This window comes from Pleurodeles waltl, chromosome 12 (genome assembly GCF_031143425.1).
Source record: "Pleurodeles waltl isolate 20211129_DDA chromosome 12, aPleWal1.hap1.20221129, whole genome shotgun sequence".
Taxonomy (NCBI): Eukaryota; Metazoa; Chordata; class Amphibia; order Caudata; family Salamandridae; genus Pleurodeles; species Pleurodeles waltl.
The window spans coordinates 194,482,560-194,503,118 of record NC_090451.1 but is presented as its reverse complement, the minus strand read 5'-3'; the positions used below and the strand labels follow the sequence as shown (position 1 = coordinate 194,503,118).

Sequence of the window (20,559 nt, the reverse complement as noted above, 5' to 3'; positions counted from 1 at the left end):
GAACACAGCATGTTAAGCTCTAATTCTGCCTTTCAGGTTCCCCTGGGAAGACATCAACCCCCATACCTGAGCAGAGGCCTGTGGTCTGCGTCAGCATCTGTAGCGAAGCATTCAGCAATCAGCATACAGTCGTGGTTCCCTGGCTGGAATCTCCCTCTAACGTGTAAGGGACAAGGAAGTGTTTATATAATAACAGAGCTGATGTTCGGAGAAATTGTCCCTATGTAAGGATGTGTATTTTCTACGAATGTTGGAGACTAAACTTCTACCACGTTCACTGGCAATGTACTGAGCTGCAGCCTTGAATGAAGCACAGAGTGATCAAGAATGTCTTGTTTGAGAACAGAGTGCTGGCTTAGGCAAAAATAGTTAGATAGATGAAAATAAAACAAGACCGTAAAATGGTTATTGTAATAATAATAAAGCGAAGCTGAATAAAAAAAATATATATATATTTAGAAATTTATATATATATATATATATATATGTATATAGTCTAGTTAAAGTGCACAGCGGCCTAGTGTGTTAAAATAACGTGTATGGAGCTATAACTAAAATGGCTACCCAACAAGTGCATTTATGAACTTACAGGTCAAAAATATGCTGTACCATTCGGAATTACACCAGCATTCCCTATTCCATGGGGAATGTGAAAAATAGTTCATGGGAAAATCTTTTTCTAAGGAATGGGATAATATATATATATAAAAATCACATAATATATATATATATATATATATATATATATATATATATATATATATATATATATATATATAATGTGATTTTTATCAATTTCCTATGCAGGCATGGTTTCTGCAATCCAAATACTTAGCAGATGTTGGGAAGTGGTAAAACAAGGATAAGCTATAAATGTCTGTGAATACCATACCTTACAGGTATTAGGTCCCAAACTCGTAGGGAATTTGTCAGCAGGCCTGAGTGTGTTATTCAGGGTAATAGGAACGAGTGATTTCCACAATATCTGCAGAATTAATCAGTCGGTTTTTCTGAGTGCCTGAGTGCTAGAAAACGAGGGCATTATTAAAAGCTGAATCTAGGAAGGCCTCTACAGAGCGGTACTATGAAAAAAATCTGAAAATCAAAACCTAAGTGTAAGTAAACATGTGTAATCCAATTCCCCTGGATCCAAGCAATTTAATCCAAATGTCCCATGCTTCTTACTGCTTTGAACTTGCTAACAAATTCCACATATTAAGCAGGTGCCAAGAGAAGCTTAGAAGAGTGAGACTGGAAAAGCAGCATGTCTTTTGGCAAATATGTTTAAAAGCTCTAATGTCAGCAAGGGAGCAAAACCTTTCTCTCGACAATCTCAAAGGTACTGCATATGTAAAAATAAATTCAAAATCTTTGGGCCAGATGTTATCTCCATGCATGGCTGCAAAGCTAGTGCGATGCTGTAAGAGAATCATATTCACCACGTGTAATTCTGACAAGCAAGCAATCTTCGTTCGTGGGTTCCTAATCATGACCCCCAGAAAAGGCAGTAGGCAGCTTCTAAGGAAGACCAGGTTTATATTTCGCCCCTTTTCTATCTATAGGAAGTTGCTCACTGTAGCTGCCTAGCAATAACCAAGTGTGGAGAGGATGCTTGTTTCTGCAATGCAGGTCCGTTCACACTAGGCCCGAACTCATCAACACTTTCAGTGTAGCTTCTTCAGTCGCTAAATATGTTTGGATTGATGTTGTGCTGACGTGAGATGGCAGAGGCCTGGTTTTAAATATCTTGGTTTAAAATTTGCGGAGGGAACTCTAGAACTAAATGTTGAAAATACCCAAATAGGGTTAAGAATGATCCTGGTGGGATTCACAAAATATTTTTAATGCAGCATTTTACAAACCCAGTATAGACTTCGCTCAACACAATTAAGGGAGCACCAAATCACTGCTTATTCTTAGATTTCACTAGAGCAAGAACTGTTTGAACACTGTGGATATCGCAGATGTGGAAAAGCCAATTTAAGGATTAGAGGTGGAGAAACCTGTGTAATGATCAACTACTTTTTACATTATGAAAGAAATCATCTCCTACGAATTCAATATTGGTTTTAGGTGGATTGGTTTGAGATTTGTGAACGAATGGCACATCCATCCTTCGATAGTAGACACACTTTAGAAGGTTATTCAATCTGGTGTAACCGATTATTTTAACAGGAAGATATTTGGATCTGCAAGTGGATTAGGCTGACCACGGGGAGTACAAATATATAAGACACCAGAGAGGCAGTAAACATTTCAGAGAAAACATTACACACGTAGTGCACTTAAAAAGAAGGCATTTGATTAATTTAGGGCAGAGTGGAATACCCCTTTCTGTAATCTGGGAAGCAAGAAATAGTGGTCGATAGTGTCAAATTCCACTGACAGTCCTAGCAATTCCAAGGCACCAGCTTTGTCCACTGTCAGTCAAATTCAAACTTGGCTTAAGGGGCTTATTACGCAAGTCACAGAAGTAAACACAGGTTGCCCTACTAGATGACAAAAATGCCACCACTCTGTTTAGAAAGAAAGCTGATTTTGAATTAGTGCAGAAACCATGATTATGGAATATTTATCTAGTGAAACACAGAAATTGATGGACAAGTTTTGGTTCACATTCAATAAGTTTTTAATATAGATGCATTTCCAGTTTAAGTATATTGAATATACGCATCACAAATACTATGTCAGGACTTTCAGTAAAGATTTTACACGAAAAATGTGAACATGAACCACAATTCAAAAGTGCCATAAATCAAAAATATTGCCTTCGTCTCCTCTACCCTAGAATCATAAATATGTCTCCTTTGGATGACTGCAAAAGAGAAGACTGCACCTCAGTGTTTAAAGGTTGGGAATTCTGAATGATTATCCATAGACGTGTTGCGTTTTGCTTTCGTACATCTGCGAGATACCATTAGATCCATGATGGTCTTCTCCATTAAGGGTTAATGTGAATAAGCAACTCGATCCAGTTTTCGGAATGCAAGTAACCAAAAGGTCCCTATGTTTTTAATTCTAGACCCATGTCTGTTGTTTTCTACGTCAAAAGTAAGGTCTTGATGAAGTGAAAACTAAATAATATTTCAAACACTTATCCTTATTCATTCCCCAGCCATAAGCAAAGTGTGCAATATTTGGTCTTGCTGCCTACTCAACATGACCAGTGCAAGTGTGGAAAAACGAATGTGCGGATAGTGACTTTTGGTCAAATTATTTTTTTCTAAGTATTTTGGGAAAGTTCATTCTTTGAGAATATTTAATCCAACATCCATTTTAAAAGTCAGAAATTAATAAAATATCCAATTTCTCATAAGGATATTGTTCTAAAAGCAATCTTTGAAAAGCACTGAATTGCAACCAAAAAAGCAAGAGTTTCTATGAGAGGGCGACTCCTATAAACATTTCTACATAACTGGAACACATTACTCCTATATCAGCATATTCCAAATACTTCACGAAACCGTGCACAATCGTTCCCGTTCTGTTTTTGCTTTTTCAACAAAATGGTATACATGTGAAAACATTTTATTGCTAATATATTTTAACGGTAATGATTAAAGGTATGCTATCATTGAAAAAAATGCGAGTGAAATTACAGCTAATTCCACTTCCACTGTGATAGCTGATAATGAAAACGTTACTTACCTTCGGTACCAATATTTGTGGAAGACACCTGCAGGTTTCTCACAGTATGAATTATCCTTCCAGCCTTCAGACTTATGGTGAAGCCTTTTTCCAGCAGTGACTCTCCACGTTGGCCAGGTGGCGCCATGAGGCTTCAACTGCGACTTTGCCTCCAGACATCAAAACTTAGGCCCTCATTCTGACCTTGGCGGGCGGCGGAGGCCGCCCGCCAAAGTCCCGCCGTCAGGTTACCGTTCCGCGGTCGAAAGACCGCGGCGGTAATTCTGACTTTCCCGCTGGGCTGGCGGGCGGTCGCCTTCAGACCGCCAGCCAGCCCAGCGGGAAAGAGGCTTCCACGATGAAGCCGGCTCGGAATCGAGCCGGCGGAGTGGAAGCTGTGCGACGGGTGCAGTTGCACCCGTCGCGTATTTCACTGTCTGCGCAGCAGACAGTGAAATACATGTAGGGGCCCTCTTACGGGGGCCCCTGCAATGCCCATGCCAGTGGCATGGGCACTGCAGGGGCCCCCAGGGGCCCCGCGACCCCCCCTACCGCCATCCGGATCTCGGCGGTCCGACCGCCGGGATCTGGATGGCGGTAGGGGGGGTCGGAATCCCCGCGGCGGTGCAGCAAGCTGCGCCGCCGCGGAGGATTCAATGGGGCCGCGGTACACTGGCGGGACCCCGCCAGTGGTGCCGGTCCGACCGCGGCTTTACCGCCGCGGTCGGAATCCCCATTGGAGCACCGCCGGCCTGTCGGCGGTGCTCCCGCGGTCCTCCGCCCTGGCGGTCAAAGACCGCCAGGGTCAGAATGACCACCTTAGTATTTTAGGCACTAACCAGCTTGCTGGCATCAGTTCCTGGCACTTTTCGCGCTCCCGCTGAGGTGACAGCAGAAGAACAGATAGAGTACTAACAGAAATACAAACACCACGTCATTTGTTTGCAAACATTTGGACCTTATTGGTCACAGCACGAGCTCACCAAGGGAGAAGGAAGAGTTATGAGGAATATACAGAAAGATAATGTATCCACTAGAAATATCGTTAGCAAAGATAAGTAACATTTTCTTGTTATGGATACATTTTCCTCTCGAATCCTCATACTTAGGACTGAATCCCAAAGCAATACCTCCATAGTAGGCTGGAAAGGGTAGTCCCAGTTAGCCAAGGTAGTCTTTCAACACAGGTCGGGCAAAATACCTGCCACTGTACTTCTGAGATGTGATGAAGAAGTGCTTGGTAAAAGTATGCATAGGTGACCATTAAGCTGCATGCAAGATATCTACAACCAGGATACCACTGAAGAGTGCTGTGAAGGCAGTCAAGGCACCCTTGGAATAGGCACGGAAACAGTCTGGAAGATCTTTCACTTCCAGGGCACAGCATATCTTGACAAAGAGGATGACGCAACGTGAAATGGTGTGTTTGTTCAGCACCTTGTCTTTTAGAGCTCTGAGAAGACCACAAAAAGCAAGGTGTGAGCAAAGTGGGCAATTGCCCATGGACCACCACCTTCCCAGAGGCCCCTTGGAAAAGTGACCTTGCTCTTTCTTTTTCCTCTACGTCGCTTTGGGGAATCAGAGGAGACACACCCAGTAGGTCCATAGACTACATGAAACAGAAGGGATTCTGCATGTATCCATTCACTGGTAAGGGTATGACGGTTCTTGTTCTGGGGTGTGGTGAAGCAATCCATGAATGGAAACCCCGATCTCGAAAATATTATTTTGAGGTGCAACTTCCACCCATAGCCCACTAGTGACAAGCAATTGAGTGTATCTGTGCTCACAGTGAGAGAGCCTGGGAGATAAGCTGCTTCTGGCAACATCCACCCTCACTGCACACACGTTCCACAATGAATCACTCCCCAACAAAGTCCAAGACACATCACCCTGTCTGCCAATATAATAGGTGGAAGTGGTCTTGTGTGAGATTCCAGGGTAGACCACCCACAATTTGAGCACATTAATGTGCAAGTTATGCTCTAATGAAGACCAAAGGCCCATACCTTCATGTCACTTAGATGGAAATGTGGAGAGGTAGGATTTAATACATTACACAATGTTCTATGGGGTCTTGGAGCTTCTCAGTTTATTGGCTAAATATAATTGCAATCCATATATATGCTCTTTGCCAATACTACAGTAATGGTATCAGGCTTCACTGATGGCTTCTTGGCTCCTATTTTACAGGTCATGATGTGGTCTTCGTCCTTACAGTGCCCCTGGCAGGATCACATCCGACTGGATTATAGCAGGCAGTTTTGTCTCAGTTGCCATTAGAGTTGTCCAACCCTCATTGGACCCCGCATTGAGCTCTTTCTTCTCTTCTTCTCTCTGTAGATCATCTTCTTCTTGTTAGGAATGCAGGCATTCCACATCCAATCCGAATATCTGTGCCCACCTGTTTCTCGCTGCTCTGTGTTCTTTCTTGTCTACTGCCTTTTAATCTCATCCTCCCTCCTTTTTCTCTTGTTTTCTCCTACTCCTCCATGTACTAAGTGTCCCTCTTTAGTATCTTTTTCTTGTTTGTCTTTCTTGTCTATCTGTACTGTTTCTTCTCCTTCTTTTCTTTTTACCTGGTCCTGATGCGGTCTTTTCTTTTCCTAGCTACTCTGGACATGCAAGTCTGTGGACTGCTGGACATGAACAGGGTTTCTCCGCTGCAGCAGTAAGAGGGTCCAAGGGAGACCTGATTGAATGGCAACAAGCGCACCACCAAGGAGAAGGAGGATTGCAAGATGTTAGGCCTTTGCGTCTGCTAACAAAGTTCAATTCCAACACTTCAGCTGCTTTTCATACATTAGTCTTAAATGAGGAAACTTCCTCCGAAACAGTGTCAGGGGGTAAGGGTTGTTGCCTTCTGCTGAAGTGAGAGGGCCACATACAATCTATAAAATGATATACAAGCCAGTATCAGTTCAGTAGTGCAGAAGGAGGTTAACAGCCTTGCGAATAATCCTCCTCTATCAAACCACAGCGAGGGCCATTCCATATGAGTCAGAGCAGAATAACTCCTCCATCCTGGAAAATCTCTGAGATATAGTGAGCTGCTATGGCTGGCAGACAGAGTTTAAGTTTGCCTTAACTTTCTACTTTGCCAAACACATAATTTTCTTTAATATTGACACCACCCTAGTCTGCCCAATGGGTGGCATGTGACTTGGCGCCACAGGATGTTTCAACCAAAGAAACACAGGCACCTTGTCAGTCTTCAACGTCTTGGGCACTAGAGCCCATGGGGGCACCATTTATATTGAGTCACCAAGCCCGCAGGAACATGGTAACCTACAGTGGCTGGCTTAAAGAATACAGGAGCCATCCTTTGCAGACCTAGCATAGCAAACTGTAAGCCCTTGACCTGCATGGGGAAGGCCGGGAGATCCAGGAACTCCATTCTTGTCGTTTTCAATGTGTGACTCTTGTTTGATGTCAGTGATGTGCTCTAGGGCCAGCACCAGGACTGCATGCAGTCCCAGAGCACGACCCATTTCCTTGGGGAAGAAATTGGCTTCTAATTCCAACTAAACCTTTTGTGTTTTTTGAGGGAAGATCTTTGATTGATTATTTCTTGACAGATGGGTTCTATAAGGGAGAAGGAAATTGCTTTGGGGTCTCCCTACTGGTTGATGCCTACAGTTTGTCTTCCTGATCTTTAATGCTCTCCGGGCCAGGCTATTGTGCTCCAATCCCAGACACCACAAGAAGATGTGAGGTGGATCTGGAAGGGACATCTTCTTATGGCATCAGTGACAAGGCTTGAAACCTGAAAATTTTGGAAGAGACATTTGACTGGGTCATTGTCAGAATGCTAGGATTTCATATGTGAGGCAGACAGCGCTCTGGCTCCACGTCAATGAGGCGCAGAAAAATATAAACAGATGCCAGCATGATGGCAGGGACCTTATATATTGTATGTCATAATGTCTGGAGGCAGCGTTGCTGTTGAAGCTGCATTGTACAAACTGCCAGTGTTGGACAGATATTGCTAGAGAAAAGCTTTTCTGATCCAGTTTAAATCTGGGAATGATAATTCATAAAGGTGCAAAATCTGGGGGGAAATGTATCCATCAGAATCCACCATGTTTACATTGCCATCGTTTCCACGGATAAGCAGGAGCAGTAAACCACTGAAAAATGTTGTGCTAAACCAACACGTCTGAGCTGATAATATGTAATGATATCGAAGGTGTTTCAGTCAAACATCAGACAGCGCAGAAACAGTCAAAACAAAAACAATGCTTCTTGTGCTGGAAAAGGCCGAGCAGCAGATCTACGGGTAAAGGAACTGACGGACCTTCCTCGTTGAAGGAAGTTGTGAAGTGCCAGCACATATGAATAGGTATCTGACATTGCCAAAATCCTTCATTTCAGACGCCTATCACAAGGAGAGAGAGATGTCTAAATATGGTGCATCTCCTCTGCTGGGAAGGGGAGGCACACAATTTGGTGGCAAAGGGCTGATCACTGTAAAAATCAGGTCCCTTAATAAAGATGCGTTGTGTGTGGTCTCTTTAAAAATGTTAAATAAATATTTTGACAAGATAAGGCAATGCCTAAAGTGTACATAGCGATAGGTTCTTCATGGGAAGAGAGGCTGTGGCACTAGCGACTGTTTAATTGCCGCGGGAGACGCATATTTTGCTCTTTCTGAAAACATGACTTTAATAAAAAGTTGTCAAAAACAATAAATCTACAACACTTGGGTCTGAACTGCTAAAAAATGCATGAATCAGTCAAACAACCATTAGAATACAAATGTTTTGGAATTCAATGCCTTTCATGCATCTAATGTGAAGAACAAGGAACATACAGGAATCACCAATGGACGCATAAGATGTACATATGTTTTAAATAGATCTGTGCTTTTGGTTTAATGAACACATATACCCGGAGGATATGTGGATTTTAAAAATGAAACCATGTGAAACATTTAAAGTAAAAAAAAAGACACATAAGCCTCCATTCTTCGTTCATTAAAGCAGGAAACATGCTGCAGCAATTTTTTTGATCATGGCAGGCAGAGATTGTTTGAGCAGATTGTGTGTCAATCCGTCATTCTCTATTGTGTTCCAAGTTAACCTGCGAGGTGATGATGCAGCCAGCTCGAGTCTGGTAACTAGACCGCGGCTATCAACATGACGCAGACCACTTTGGCAATGGAGTAAAACGTTCGGAGTTACGAGTATTAAACATTTCCCGTTTGTAAACTGTTGTGTGTACCTACTGGTGCATGTCAAAATATTTAAAACATAAATACATTTAGGGCCAGATGTAGCAAAGGGTTTTTCCCATTCTGTGTCAATGGGAAAATGTGTTCGTACATATGGCCCTTAGAGTGGCCGAACCATTTGAGGTGAATGGCCAATCTAAGTGGGGGTGGAGACCTGGGTACAGGGGATAAAACAAAGCACTTATGCAGTGCAAATCCAGAAAATGGCTGAGTGTTAAGATTGCCCTGGCCAACTTAAATAAAGATTAACGTTTACTACCAAGACCATGACCATTGAAGGGGAGTTTTGCTGTAACATGTATATCGCTCAATGGAATACATTTTGGGTGTGAAGAAAGGCATTGTCATGTAACACTTATTCTCAAATGTTGGCATTTCCATGAGTTTAAAAAGTTGGTTAAATAACGTCTTTTCTCCCTTGACTCTGGTAACGATTGGAGAGTACTTAATGATCAAGTTTCAAAAACTTTAGTAGCCTCTCAATATCATTAGAGATCAAAATTCCAACGGCCCCGCATGACAGGAAAGAGGCTAAAAAATACTGGTAACCAGGATCATTTCAATTACGTTTTTGAATAACAGCATATATTTTAGTTTCTGCCCATTTTTCAAGCGAGACTTCTGGGCGCTGTGACACACTGATTCAGACATCTGGAGGTTTTGAGCAGTAAAATGAAATGGCTTCTGACTCTGATCACCCCTTACGCCATAACCGACACATCATCAGCAAGATATGAGGATTGTGGTAAAGGAATGGCTTTCTCAGCTGTTGTAAATTAATTGGATGTTAATCCTCGCGAGGGATCTGTGTTTCTAAACAGCCAAAGGCAATTTGGAGTTATATGCAAGTATATTCCTGTGGACACTCATTCAACGATTAGTGTCAAAATGTACACAACTGTCTTAAAATCAGTCTCAGGAATAAATATCTTAATCTTCATGGAAGAGTTATAAGTCAGTAGCTATGTACAGTATATGGGAGAGTTTTAGGACTGCTTATGAAGAGAGGTCAAAGGCTATTTACAGTATAGCGCCTTGAGACCCGCACGGGTGAGTAGCGCGCTTTATAAATGTTAATGATTTGATTTGATTTGATATAGAGGAGAGTTTCAGGACTGCTTAAGAGAGAGGTCAGTAACTATACACAGTATATGGGAGAGTTTCAGGACTCTATGGTAAGGGGTCAGTGGCTATTTACAGTATATGGGAGAGTTTCAGGACTGCTTATAGAGAGAGGTCAGTAGCTATATACAGTATATGGGAGAATTTCAGGACTGAATATGGAGAAAGGTCAGTAGCTATATACAGTATATGGGAGAGTTTCAGGACTGTGTTTGGATAGAGCTAAATTATGCCTGTTCTCACCAACAAAAACGGAGAAGCCTTAGAAGGGGAAGAAAATGGGGTTGGATGGGTTGAAGATACCTTCAAATCATCTAGGGATTGAATATACAGGAACAAAAAATATATGTTTGACAATAACTATGAGGGAGCTATGGCTATCTTATGCAGGACGTCTGCCTTCTGAGGCAAATAACCAATCTCAGTGGTAGGAAGGGTCGCTCGATGTACTACTTGTCAACATCCCTGTAACTCCATGCTTACGTTTTTTAAATAACTAAATACAGTTATACCTCACATTATACGGATTAAGGAAAGGAGAAAAGTTGCACTACAGTCATAAACACTCTTGTCAAATGGGTCTGGGAGTTCCAGATTTACAGAGTTATTACTTAGCAACCCAACTGCAACGGGTAATGATGTGGGCGGCAAAATCCAATCCATCAGAAGCAACATGGTGATGAGACGCTTGAAGGCTACGCCCTTTGGAAGGTGCACTCTGAGGAACGTTGGTTTGGGGGTGGAAGTAAGGAGGAGAAGACATCTATGGCGATAACGAGTGCAAGAAAATGTGGGTAAAATGTACTCCTAAAATAAAAGTACACCTCACATACGCAGCTGAGCCATCGATGTGGAGTGTGGAAAAAATGAAGACCATCAGGAGAATGGTCAGACAGTGCACCCGATCGGTATTACTCCATTAGGGGACATGTACTAAGGCTGTAAATAAAAAATGTTTCAGGAATTAAAATAGAATATGAGCTACCGGCTGCACAGTTCCTGAGTTACAAAACATTGACATATGCCATACAACAGAGCTGGAATGCTGAAACTAATGAACACTTATACCTAGCAAATAGTTATTGCACTAGGATCAGGCTGTAAAGAGGTGACTCCATTATATACAGCGATTTAACAAAGCATGTCAGCTCCGAAAGAATTAGGGTCTGATTTAGAATTTGGAGGACAGGTTACACTGTTACAAACGTGACGGTTGGCCCATCCCCCTTATAACAAGTACCATAGCATATAATGCACTAGTAATAAAATGGGCAAGCGATCCATGGCCTTTATTATGGAGTAACCCATCTGCCAAACTCTAAACAAGACCCTTAGCCAGACTCAGGGAGGAAGTTCTCCAAAATAAGTCATTTTCAAATGAAGGATGGTGTAGGAACAGAATTCTCCTTCAGTCAGAGCCAAAGAATGCCAGATTTAAATACGTTTAGTTGAATTACCTACATCAAACATATATAACCCCCTAAACGACTACATAACATATAAACAAGAGTCACAGATAAATGCCCTAGATGCAGAAAAGTGTCATTCCTACATATGGAGTGTTCATGTAACAAACTAACAGATTATTGGGTGAAAGACACCTCCAAACTAACACATTTAACAGACACACAAAACCTGAAAAATCCAGAGACATACATATTAAGAGCCTTTCCAATTCCCAAAAGGGCCAAAATTGAATGTAAATTCATAGATTTATCACTGCTCCTTAAGACACAACATTTTACAGGGAATTGGAGATACCCTGCGCTCTCCATGATACCCAGATGGTAGGGAATATTCCCTTCCAACCAAAGGCACTATTAGTTATGGGAGAGGAAGGTAGTAAATAAAAAATCGACTATTTCAGATCTTACCAGAGCCACTGTAAGAGGAGGAGGATGGTGTCCGTCTAGAGAAGCTTTTTACTGCCAGACTCTGCCCCCGCTGTTTTCGTCGCCAGGCTGTTCGACATTTTGAATCAATACTTTGTTTGATCCTGTACCAGTCTGACTCTGTGATTCCGAATTTGTAAAAGAGGTGGCCTGAAACAAAAACAAGATGAAAGAATACTGCAATACATTTCTGGTAAAGTAGGACCCAGATGGAATTTAAAGGAATATGTTTTAAAACTTTACATAAAACAGCCAATACATAAGTATATTCTTTCTGGATATTTTCCAGCTTTGAACCATGTATCAGAATATAAACAAGTATTAAACAGTAGAGATCTAAAAAAAAAAGCAAAGCAGATCCCTTATTCCCATGAACAAAAATAAGGTTGTCTGATGAACAGAAGCTGAGAGCTAAATATAAGAAAAGGCTTCGAAAAAGCAACCAGTCCCCATCAGTATACACAGCAAGAAAATTATAGTGGTTAGTAGTCATATTATAAATCACAAGTCTTCCTACATCAGCTTTAACATTTCCAGTTGACAGTGTAGGATAATATTTGTCACTGCCCTAAAAGATTTATGAAGACAGATTTGTTGGGGTTGTCTCCTGATGACGAATATCAAGAAATAGTATCCCTTTTACTGACAAAGCAAAGTCAATATAATGGACAAGCTTAGGTCTGATACTGATTTCTCTTAACCAGTAGGAGATCTTTGACTCATGAGGAGCATGCAAAGATAGTCTACCTAGTGCTCCATGTAACTCTGGCAATTTCAGAATTTTAGGGTCCTATCTCACTCACCTTCTGTTGAATCCATCAAAGACTATGAATACATTTCATTTAACCTAGCACATAAAACATGCTAACAATCACTTTTAAAGATAAATTGCAAATATCTCAACAGTCCTGTTCTGGTATCTAACAATCTGTTGCAATCTTCAATCTGCATTGTTCGTTGTAATCAAATTTACAGTTTCTGTTGTTAGCGTCTGAGCATGTCAGTTTCTCATTTAACATTCTAGACCTTATCTTCTAAGCTTGCAAGATGATATTACCTATTTTGTCCACGCAAATGGTATTAGCTGACTTTTGGACCTGCCCTTTTGGCAGGATCACCCCCCAGATTTTTGTCTTCTGCTGCTAAACCCGTTTTTGTAGGCATTAGGACACTCTGCACCTTACTACTGCTAACCAATGCTAAGGTGCTTGTGCTCTCGCTTTCAAACATGGTAAAATGGGACTACACCTAATTGGCACATTTCATTTATTCATTCACTTCTTGGACGGACACAGGGCCTGTAAATAAAATACTACCAGTGGGCCTGTGGCACTCATTGTGCCATCCACTGAAGTGACCTTTTAAAACATGTCTCAGCTTGCAAGTGCACCCTGTAGGGCAGTGTTAAACTGTCATTTCAACTTGTCAAAATAAACCTTTTCCTTGTCTACACTTTCCTTTTTAATGCTTTTAAGTCCCCCCCCCTTAAGGTAGGCCGTTAAAGCTTCAAACGGCAGGGCACACTGTATTTAAAAAATAGGACATGTGTACTTAAGTTTTACATGCCCGGGCAGTGAAAAATTCCTAAAGTCATTTTTCATTGTTAAAAGACCTATCTCTCCCACTAACATGGAGTTAACTTATAACATGTAATAAGTGCTAACGTTTGATTGGGAGCAGAAAGAAATATACTGTTTTACACTCAAATGAATTGCAATTTAAAAATCCTCTTTAATGGTAAAGCTGGATTTTAGGCCACAATTCTCAAAAGATGACACTTTAAGAAAGTTGGCATTTTTTGTCCCAAGCAGTTATGCCTTCTGCCAGTGTACTGCGCCACATAACTGTGAATGGCACTGCTGCTGGCTTTGTGTATTGCTTCCAGAAAGTAACACAAAGTAGGGTTAGGTGTGGACTGAATGGATCATCCTTGCAGGATGACTGGGAGCAACTGGACCCAGCTCTACTTACACGTCAAAGGGCTCTGCCTCTTGCACCCACAAACAAATCTGACACCATGCCTGTCCTTCCTTTTGTCACTCCCAGACAGGTTGGAGCCTTGACAGGGCATGAGGAAGAACTTTCCAGAAACAGATATGGGGGCTGGAAAGGGAATCCTCCCATACAAAAGCTGATACCAGATATAAAATTGGGCCTGCAGAGGCACTCTTCTGAACACTCCTGAACCTGTGGAAGTTAAAGAAGGACTGCCATGCTGCCAGAGGACTGCCCTGCTGCTTGAAGGGCTGCTTTACTGTCTAAGAAGAAAGACTGAACCTGTTTGCATTCATCCTAAGCTAACCAGAATGATGCCAAGGGTCAGTTGACAAACCTATTGTGGGAGCAACAGGGACACACAACAAGCTTCAGGCATCTCCCTGCAACTGCACAGCTAACCTGCTGCAAACAGACCTGCAACTGGACCTCCTGAGCCCTGCTGGCCTCTCCTGGAGTGAGTCTCTGATTCCCAAGAGGTGCCTCCCCAAGTCTTGGACCGTTGGCTGGCACCAGTGTGTACTCCTCCCAAAGTAAGGGGGAAATCCTGAAGTTTGGGCTGCTCGTGAACAGACCCGTTCGCACCATCACTTTGCTTCCCGTAATGAGCGACAAAGCGAAGCTCCAGTAAGACCTGTTTTTCCAGTCAAAAGTGACCACCAGTAACCACCAGCAATGCGAAACTGCAATTTCGCGCTCCAGGAATGTCACTCTGTGTAAACTTCCAACATGAGCCTGACCAGCTCTTCGCACTGTAGCGACAAACATCCTTGATGCCTAGCCTGTTCCCTGCGCTATGGCGATCACCACCCGCGACGCTCAGCCTGCTACTCATGGCCTCCTCCAGTGTGAACAGAACTCTTCGCATCAAATTTCAGGGTAAGTTTTCAGCAGGACTAATCTGGTCCCTCTATCGTACCTACGCTCCATCGCTGTCGGCCTCAACTTGTGACTTTCCCTCGGTTTAGCACGACCAGATGCTCTTGAGCGCTGCTTTGTGCTTTTAGCCACTATTTTCCCTAAAACGTATTATCTAATACATGCTTTTAATTCTTATTCACCATTTTAGAGGATGTATCGTAAGTGACTTTGACAGATTTATTTTAAATCCAGAATAAGACCCAAATAGTTTAACAATGTTAAGCAAATCAGGGATTTATTACTTAGGTGAAGAAAGGCTACATGTCATCTGCAAAGGGCAAACTTTGAAACTCCTTATAACAATTTGAAATACTCAATTATTGTTTTAATTAAATTAATGATAACTGCTAAGGGTTTCAAAGCTAAATTAAATTGGAGGGCGGGTAATGGAAATCCTTGTTTGGTACCTTAATGTAAAATACAAGTTCTAGATGGCAATGCATTGACATTAAAATAAGCTTTTGTTCTGTCATACCTTGTTTTTCTCTTCCGTACTTATACTTGAACCAGAGTTTATTTTGTGCAATACCTGGATTAGGAATGACCAAACCATATAATAAAATGCTTTTTTCTGCATCCAAACATAATGGGTATGTTTTGCTTTTGTAAGCTCGATCAGTTCTGGTATTTGCTTTTATATTAATAGTGTTAGAACAACCTGTGATGAAATATGCTTGATCTGTATGAACACCTTTTAATATAACTGTGTTCAACCTGTTAGCCCACCAATTTCTAACTTTTTAACTTCCGAGTACCCCCAGTGGATCACTACTGGAACCAGGGACCCCTGCCTAAGCAATTGCTATAAACCTACAGATACATATATATCAAACACATACAAAAACTATTTGATTCACAAGCAAAAATCAATATTTTTTTTCATGGCGAAGTTGGAGGTTTTCAAAGTCTAGTTTTATTTCTAAAGTATGAAGCAATATGCTAGACTATAACATATAGCTTTGTTTTTTTACTCTCCTAATGCATGCTCTCTTCTCCGCAGTGCATACCCCTGCTGCTTCGAGGCCACCAATAGTCCATACTAGGTTCAGTTTTCTGTACTTGCGTTGCTTCCACAAATCAAGATTACTATACCATCTTAATTTTTAGCTTCCAATTTAACATTTCTTCACATGTAGATAACAATTTAAAACTTTCAATTTTGCTTTTTTATGCATGTATTCTCTATTAATCTGCTAATATTATTTAATTGAAAAAACAGCCTGGGCCCCCTGAATAGGCATTGCAGACCCCCAAGGATCTGCAGACCACAGGTTAAGAATCACTGTCTTAGCCCATTTCTTGGTTAGAATTTCACAACAATAACTACTGGTGATATAGGCAAAAAATAAATCACAATATTTTTATCTTATCAGGCCTCATCAGTGAGTTATGTCTTGAACCCTGTAGCACAGTGAGCAGGTTATAGGTATGAGCATACACTGTGCCACTTAGGGCTTGCATCAAAGGCACAAAGGTAGTCTAAACCAGTGTTTCCTAAACTGACGGTCACAAGCCGATTTGTAGCGGAGAAAGATGACATTACATTCCGTATTTATTTTGGCATATTGCCGTGCTTCAAATGTCGGCTTTTAACAAACTGCTGCTGATTTTACAAAATCCTCTCACTTTGCAGTCAGTGAAAGAAAGGTCAAGTGAAGTATGCAACCCTCTTGCTGGGGTAAAGGGAGTGTGAAATGAAAGGCTGCTGGATGGCATTTTTTGGAGCACACAACAAAGTATAAATACTTGTAAGGAACGGTACACATTCGGCAGCTAGGAAAGCAAAAATTAAGCACATTGTTTCTGTAATTCTGAAGTGTAATGGAAACAAAGATTTTAATAGGATCACGACAAATCAAGAGACTTTACTTGGTGATGCACCACTCAGAAACATTTACTGAAATCTCATTTACACACAGTATCATTTGTGTGCAATACAGTTTTATCAGTAAAACAGTGTTCAATTTTATTGGCCATGTCAATGAAAAAAGTGTTGTCTGTAAAATGACCATGTACTACAACATAATGCTTTATTTACATTAAAATATCAAGCTAAGCGGGTCGCAAAAGTTTGTCGTTCTAAAAATTGTGCCATGGTTCTAAAAAGTTTGGGAAGCACTGGTCTAAACCACATGGCAACTGCGCTCCGTAGCATTCAGACCCATCGTACCCTATCCCATTTGTGCACATCCCTTTTTAGATGACTTTCAAGGAATAGTTTTCAGGGATTTGTGTACTTTGGGTGGCTGGAGACCTGAAATGAATAATGATTTTCCATGCCATCCTCGCGGAACACTTGTTAATAATTTTAAATCTGATGTTGTTGAGAACCTTTTAATTAAAGTACTTTCTCCTCATATTCTCTACTGCCACCCTAGAGGATGATGATGTCTACAAACAGGCAGCCCTTCATGCAGAGCTATTCTAGGCAAGGTCCTCACTCACTCTCCTCTGGCTACAATTTCAGCCACTGTTTGAGATCCAACGCGCAGAACAGGCCACACACATGCCTTCCTTCGTGCGTCAGGTTATGCTGAGCTCCTCCAATAACACCTGACTAATTAAAAGCACGGCACTGGACGATAAAATAGAGACATGGCTCGCTCAAGCGGGTTTGGGCATATTTTCACTGGAGAAAGTCTGTGGATGTGGTTAAACATTTTCTCGAATCTCTGCCCAGCACAACAAGAGGTGTTTTATATTACTGTGATGATTCAATTGGGTCTGCAAACAATCATAGGATTAGATTTACATGTCTGAACTGTTCTTGAACAGAACAAGAGGACTATCTATGGACCAACATTTAATGAAGGTAACTCTGACATACTGGTGGCTTCTGAAAACCCATCGAAACTATCAAGATTAGAACCTCCAGTGGTGGGGCTGCTCACTTACTACACTCACTGTAGTATATATACACTTCTGTCTCATTGTAACAAATGGTGAAGTATCCCTGAAACATGACCCAAGCCGTATATAAAGAGGTCCTGTTGATGGAAAACTAAATCAAAACATTTACAGAAAGGGTCATATCAGTTACACACCTGAACTAACAAGTTTCACAGTTCATGGAATACGTTGCACATGCCTGGAAATAGCATGATGTATGATGCCAGCATATTCTAACGTGCAATATAGTGTAAATAGTCAGCTGATTGGTAGGCTGCCCAGTTCTTGATTTAGACATACAATGTAAAGCAAAAACACGCCTTTCTCATTGTAAAATGAAATTCACAACTAGAGTCCAATACTTCCTTCCTGCCCGTATGCCGACTGGCATGTAGCGCAGCACCAAGACCTCTACTTCTGAGCCCTTAGAGTGCAATAGGTTTTTCACAATTCAGTGCTATATTTAAAAAGGTATTTGTGAATAAAAGGTCTGCACATTGAATAGTAGTAAAAGTAGATGGGTAAACGGGATTACATGTATGTGGATTATAGATGAATGGGTGTGTTAACATTAACGTCAGAACTATCTATTTTACAGGTATATGTGTGCCATAGTCATTTTTACACTCAATTTACGGAGGAACAGCTGTGCAGCAGCTTTATGTAGATTGGTGAGTAAAACGCGGTTGTTGACTTATAAATGTATGAAGGATGGCCAAGCCATAGTTACCATGGCAACAGAGCACAATGTGCCCGTCAAGTGTTATGGTAGGTGCAGTTTTCACGAACTGAGCCTCTAACACCTAACTCCTCATCCCAAATGCCTCATCCAGCTGGACTACCCTCTTGACTGAACCACTTTAGGGAACCGGTAGTGATAAGTCAGAGAGTTTCACTTCGAAAAACATTGGCTACATTAACTTCCTTCGCATTTGTTATTCCTATTGCACTTAATGTTATATGACTCCCAACAATAAACTACTGTAAATTACTTCTTACCAAGCTGACATTAACTGGTCTATTTTTTTAAAGTTATTGAACAAGTTACTTATCTGTGGTATTGCTCTTTTTGATGGATACACTAACTAACCACCCTCGTACTTTCAATTCCCCCTAGGCACCTCTTTGTATCCCGAACTGTTTCCAAAAATTGTTCTTGTGCACCGGTAGGTGGCGCCTTTGGACTCAGCGGTGACCTCGTTCCACGTCTGAGAGTGATGTATATTGGTGCTACCCCTGTGCTCTGACATAAGTAACAGATTCAAGACTGTGGCGGTGTACACAACCTAACACGGAACATTAGTAACACAAAGAAGTCCACTCCACAGAATGGGGACGAGGGAAGGCAGCGAGGAATCTATGGATACATGGAGTATTCACCAGAAAGAGTGTTACTGAAGGTAAATATCATGTTCTTCTGATGGATACTTCCAACCAGAAGTTCCTGACCTTTAGAATAGCTACCAAAGCATTTCCTACCAAAAGGTAGCGAGGCTCAGGAGTGTTTACTCTGGGAAAACCTGCAGGACGAAACGGGCAAAATGCCCCTCCATTGAACTACAAGCCAGTGTGATAATGCCTGGTGAAGGTATAGACGGAATCCCATGAAGCAGACTGGCAAATGACTTGCACCATGGTGGCAGCCTTGGCTCTGGTAGAATGATGCTGCAGGTGCTGAAAGAGCTCCTTCTTGGCCAAGGTGTAACACATTTTATATGCACAGAGGGTCTCATGATCCAACCAATGAAGCCTCTCCTCCTCTTTAGAGAGTTGTGGCAGAGAGAAGAAAACATCAACTCTGAAGAAAAATTTTGCTGATCTGAGAGTGAAGACATCACCAACATGCAATACTGCTTTTGCTCCTTCTTGAGCCCATCACTTCACTTGTTTCTGAAATAAATGACGATTAACTGTTAATGGTCAAATAGTTTGTTCAATTATCTAGCGTTTACACAATGTAAAACAATAAAAAATATTTTGTGAGATACCTTCTGGAATCAACTCCACGACAAAGAGAAGTTGGCTCGGCGAAATGGTCTGACTTTTGCAGATAATTCTAGTGGGAAGGCCTATCCTCATCTATGGTCAAATCCTAGGGTTTATGTATCGTTTGACCACTGATTTTTATCTTATCTTTAAAAAACAAAACAGGGTTTCGAGACACCAAGACTACTGTTAGACTAAACTAATATGGTACAAAATATGTCAGCTCTATCCACATGTTGACGCTAAGACCTCATCTTTGTAAATAGTAAGCTTATAATGTACAGGATGATATTGTCATGTCTGCACCCATTAACATAAGCAAAAAACATGGTAGCCTACAGAGTGGTTACCAATGATTATATCATTATTTTGTGCGTGTGTTCTGGGAACTTCACAGTTTCTAAAAGAGATCAAGAAAAGGCTAGCTGCGCTAAAAGAATGAAAACAGACTACCTAAGTGAGAACTGTCACTGTGTTCACAATAGTCTTTATGAAGGTCCCCCCAGTATTAATTTGATATAGTCCATGACACAATATAATATCATACACCATCCATTACGTGGTCCATTATCGCCAAAGGAACAGGCATATAATGTATAAAAGAACCAGTGGAATCATACTTAGAAATAGATGGCACAGATACAGATTACACAAGCCTACTAAAATAATCACTCAGTCCTAACCAGTCAGGCCTGCCAAGACCAAAGAGAACTGCCACTAATTGCTGTTCACTGAGGACTCTAACATAGTTCAACGTGCATGCCCCAAATACTCACATACTTTGAGAAGTGACATCCTATACTGACAAAAAAGATGACAAAAATGCAGTATACCTTGGTAAATCCCTCCAAAAGACATCTTGTATTGATAACCATGTAATGGGGTACACTTACC

At 41.3% G+C, this 20,559-nt stretch overlaps 1 protein-coding gene across 4 annotated transcripts in view; it reads right to left on the bottom strand.

Annotated features, from left to right (window-relative positions):
• BANP (BTG3 associated nuclear protein) overlaps positions 1-20,559 on the bottom strand; it is a 927,800-nt gene that overhangs the window by 440,713 nt on the left and 466,528 nt on the right. For all 4 annotated transcript variants that reach the window (XM_069217391.1, XM_069217392.1, XM_069217390.1 and 1 more), the window contains one exon: positions 11,857-12,024. In XM_069217391.1, the coding sequence (XP_069073492.1) occupies positions 11,857-12,024 (168 nt within the window). The remainder of the gene's footprint in view (positions 1-11,856; positions 12,025-20,559) is intronic.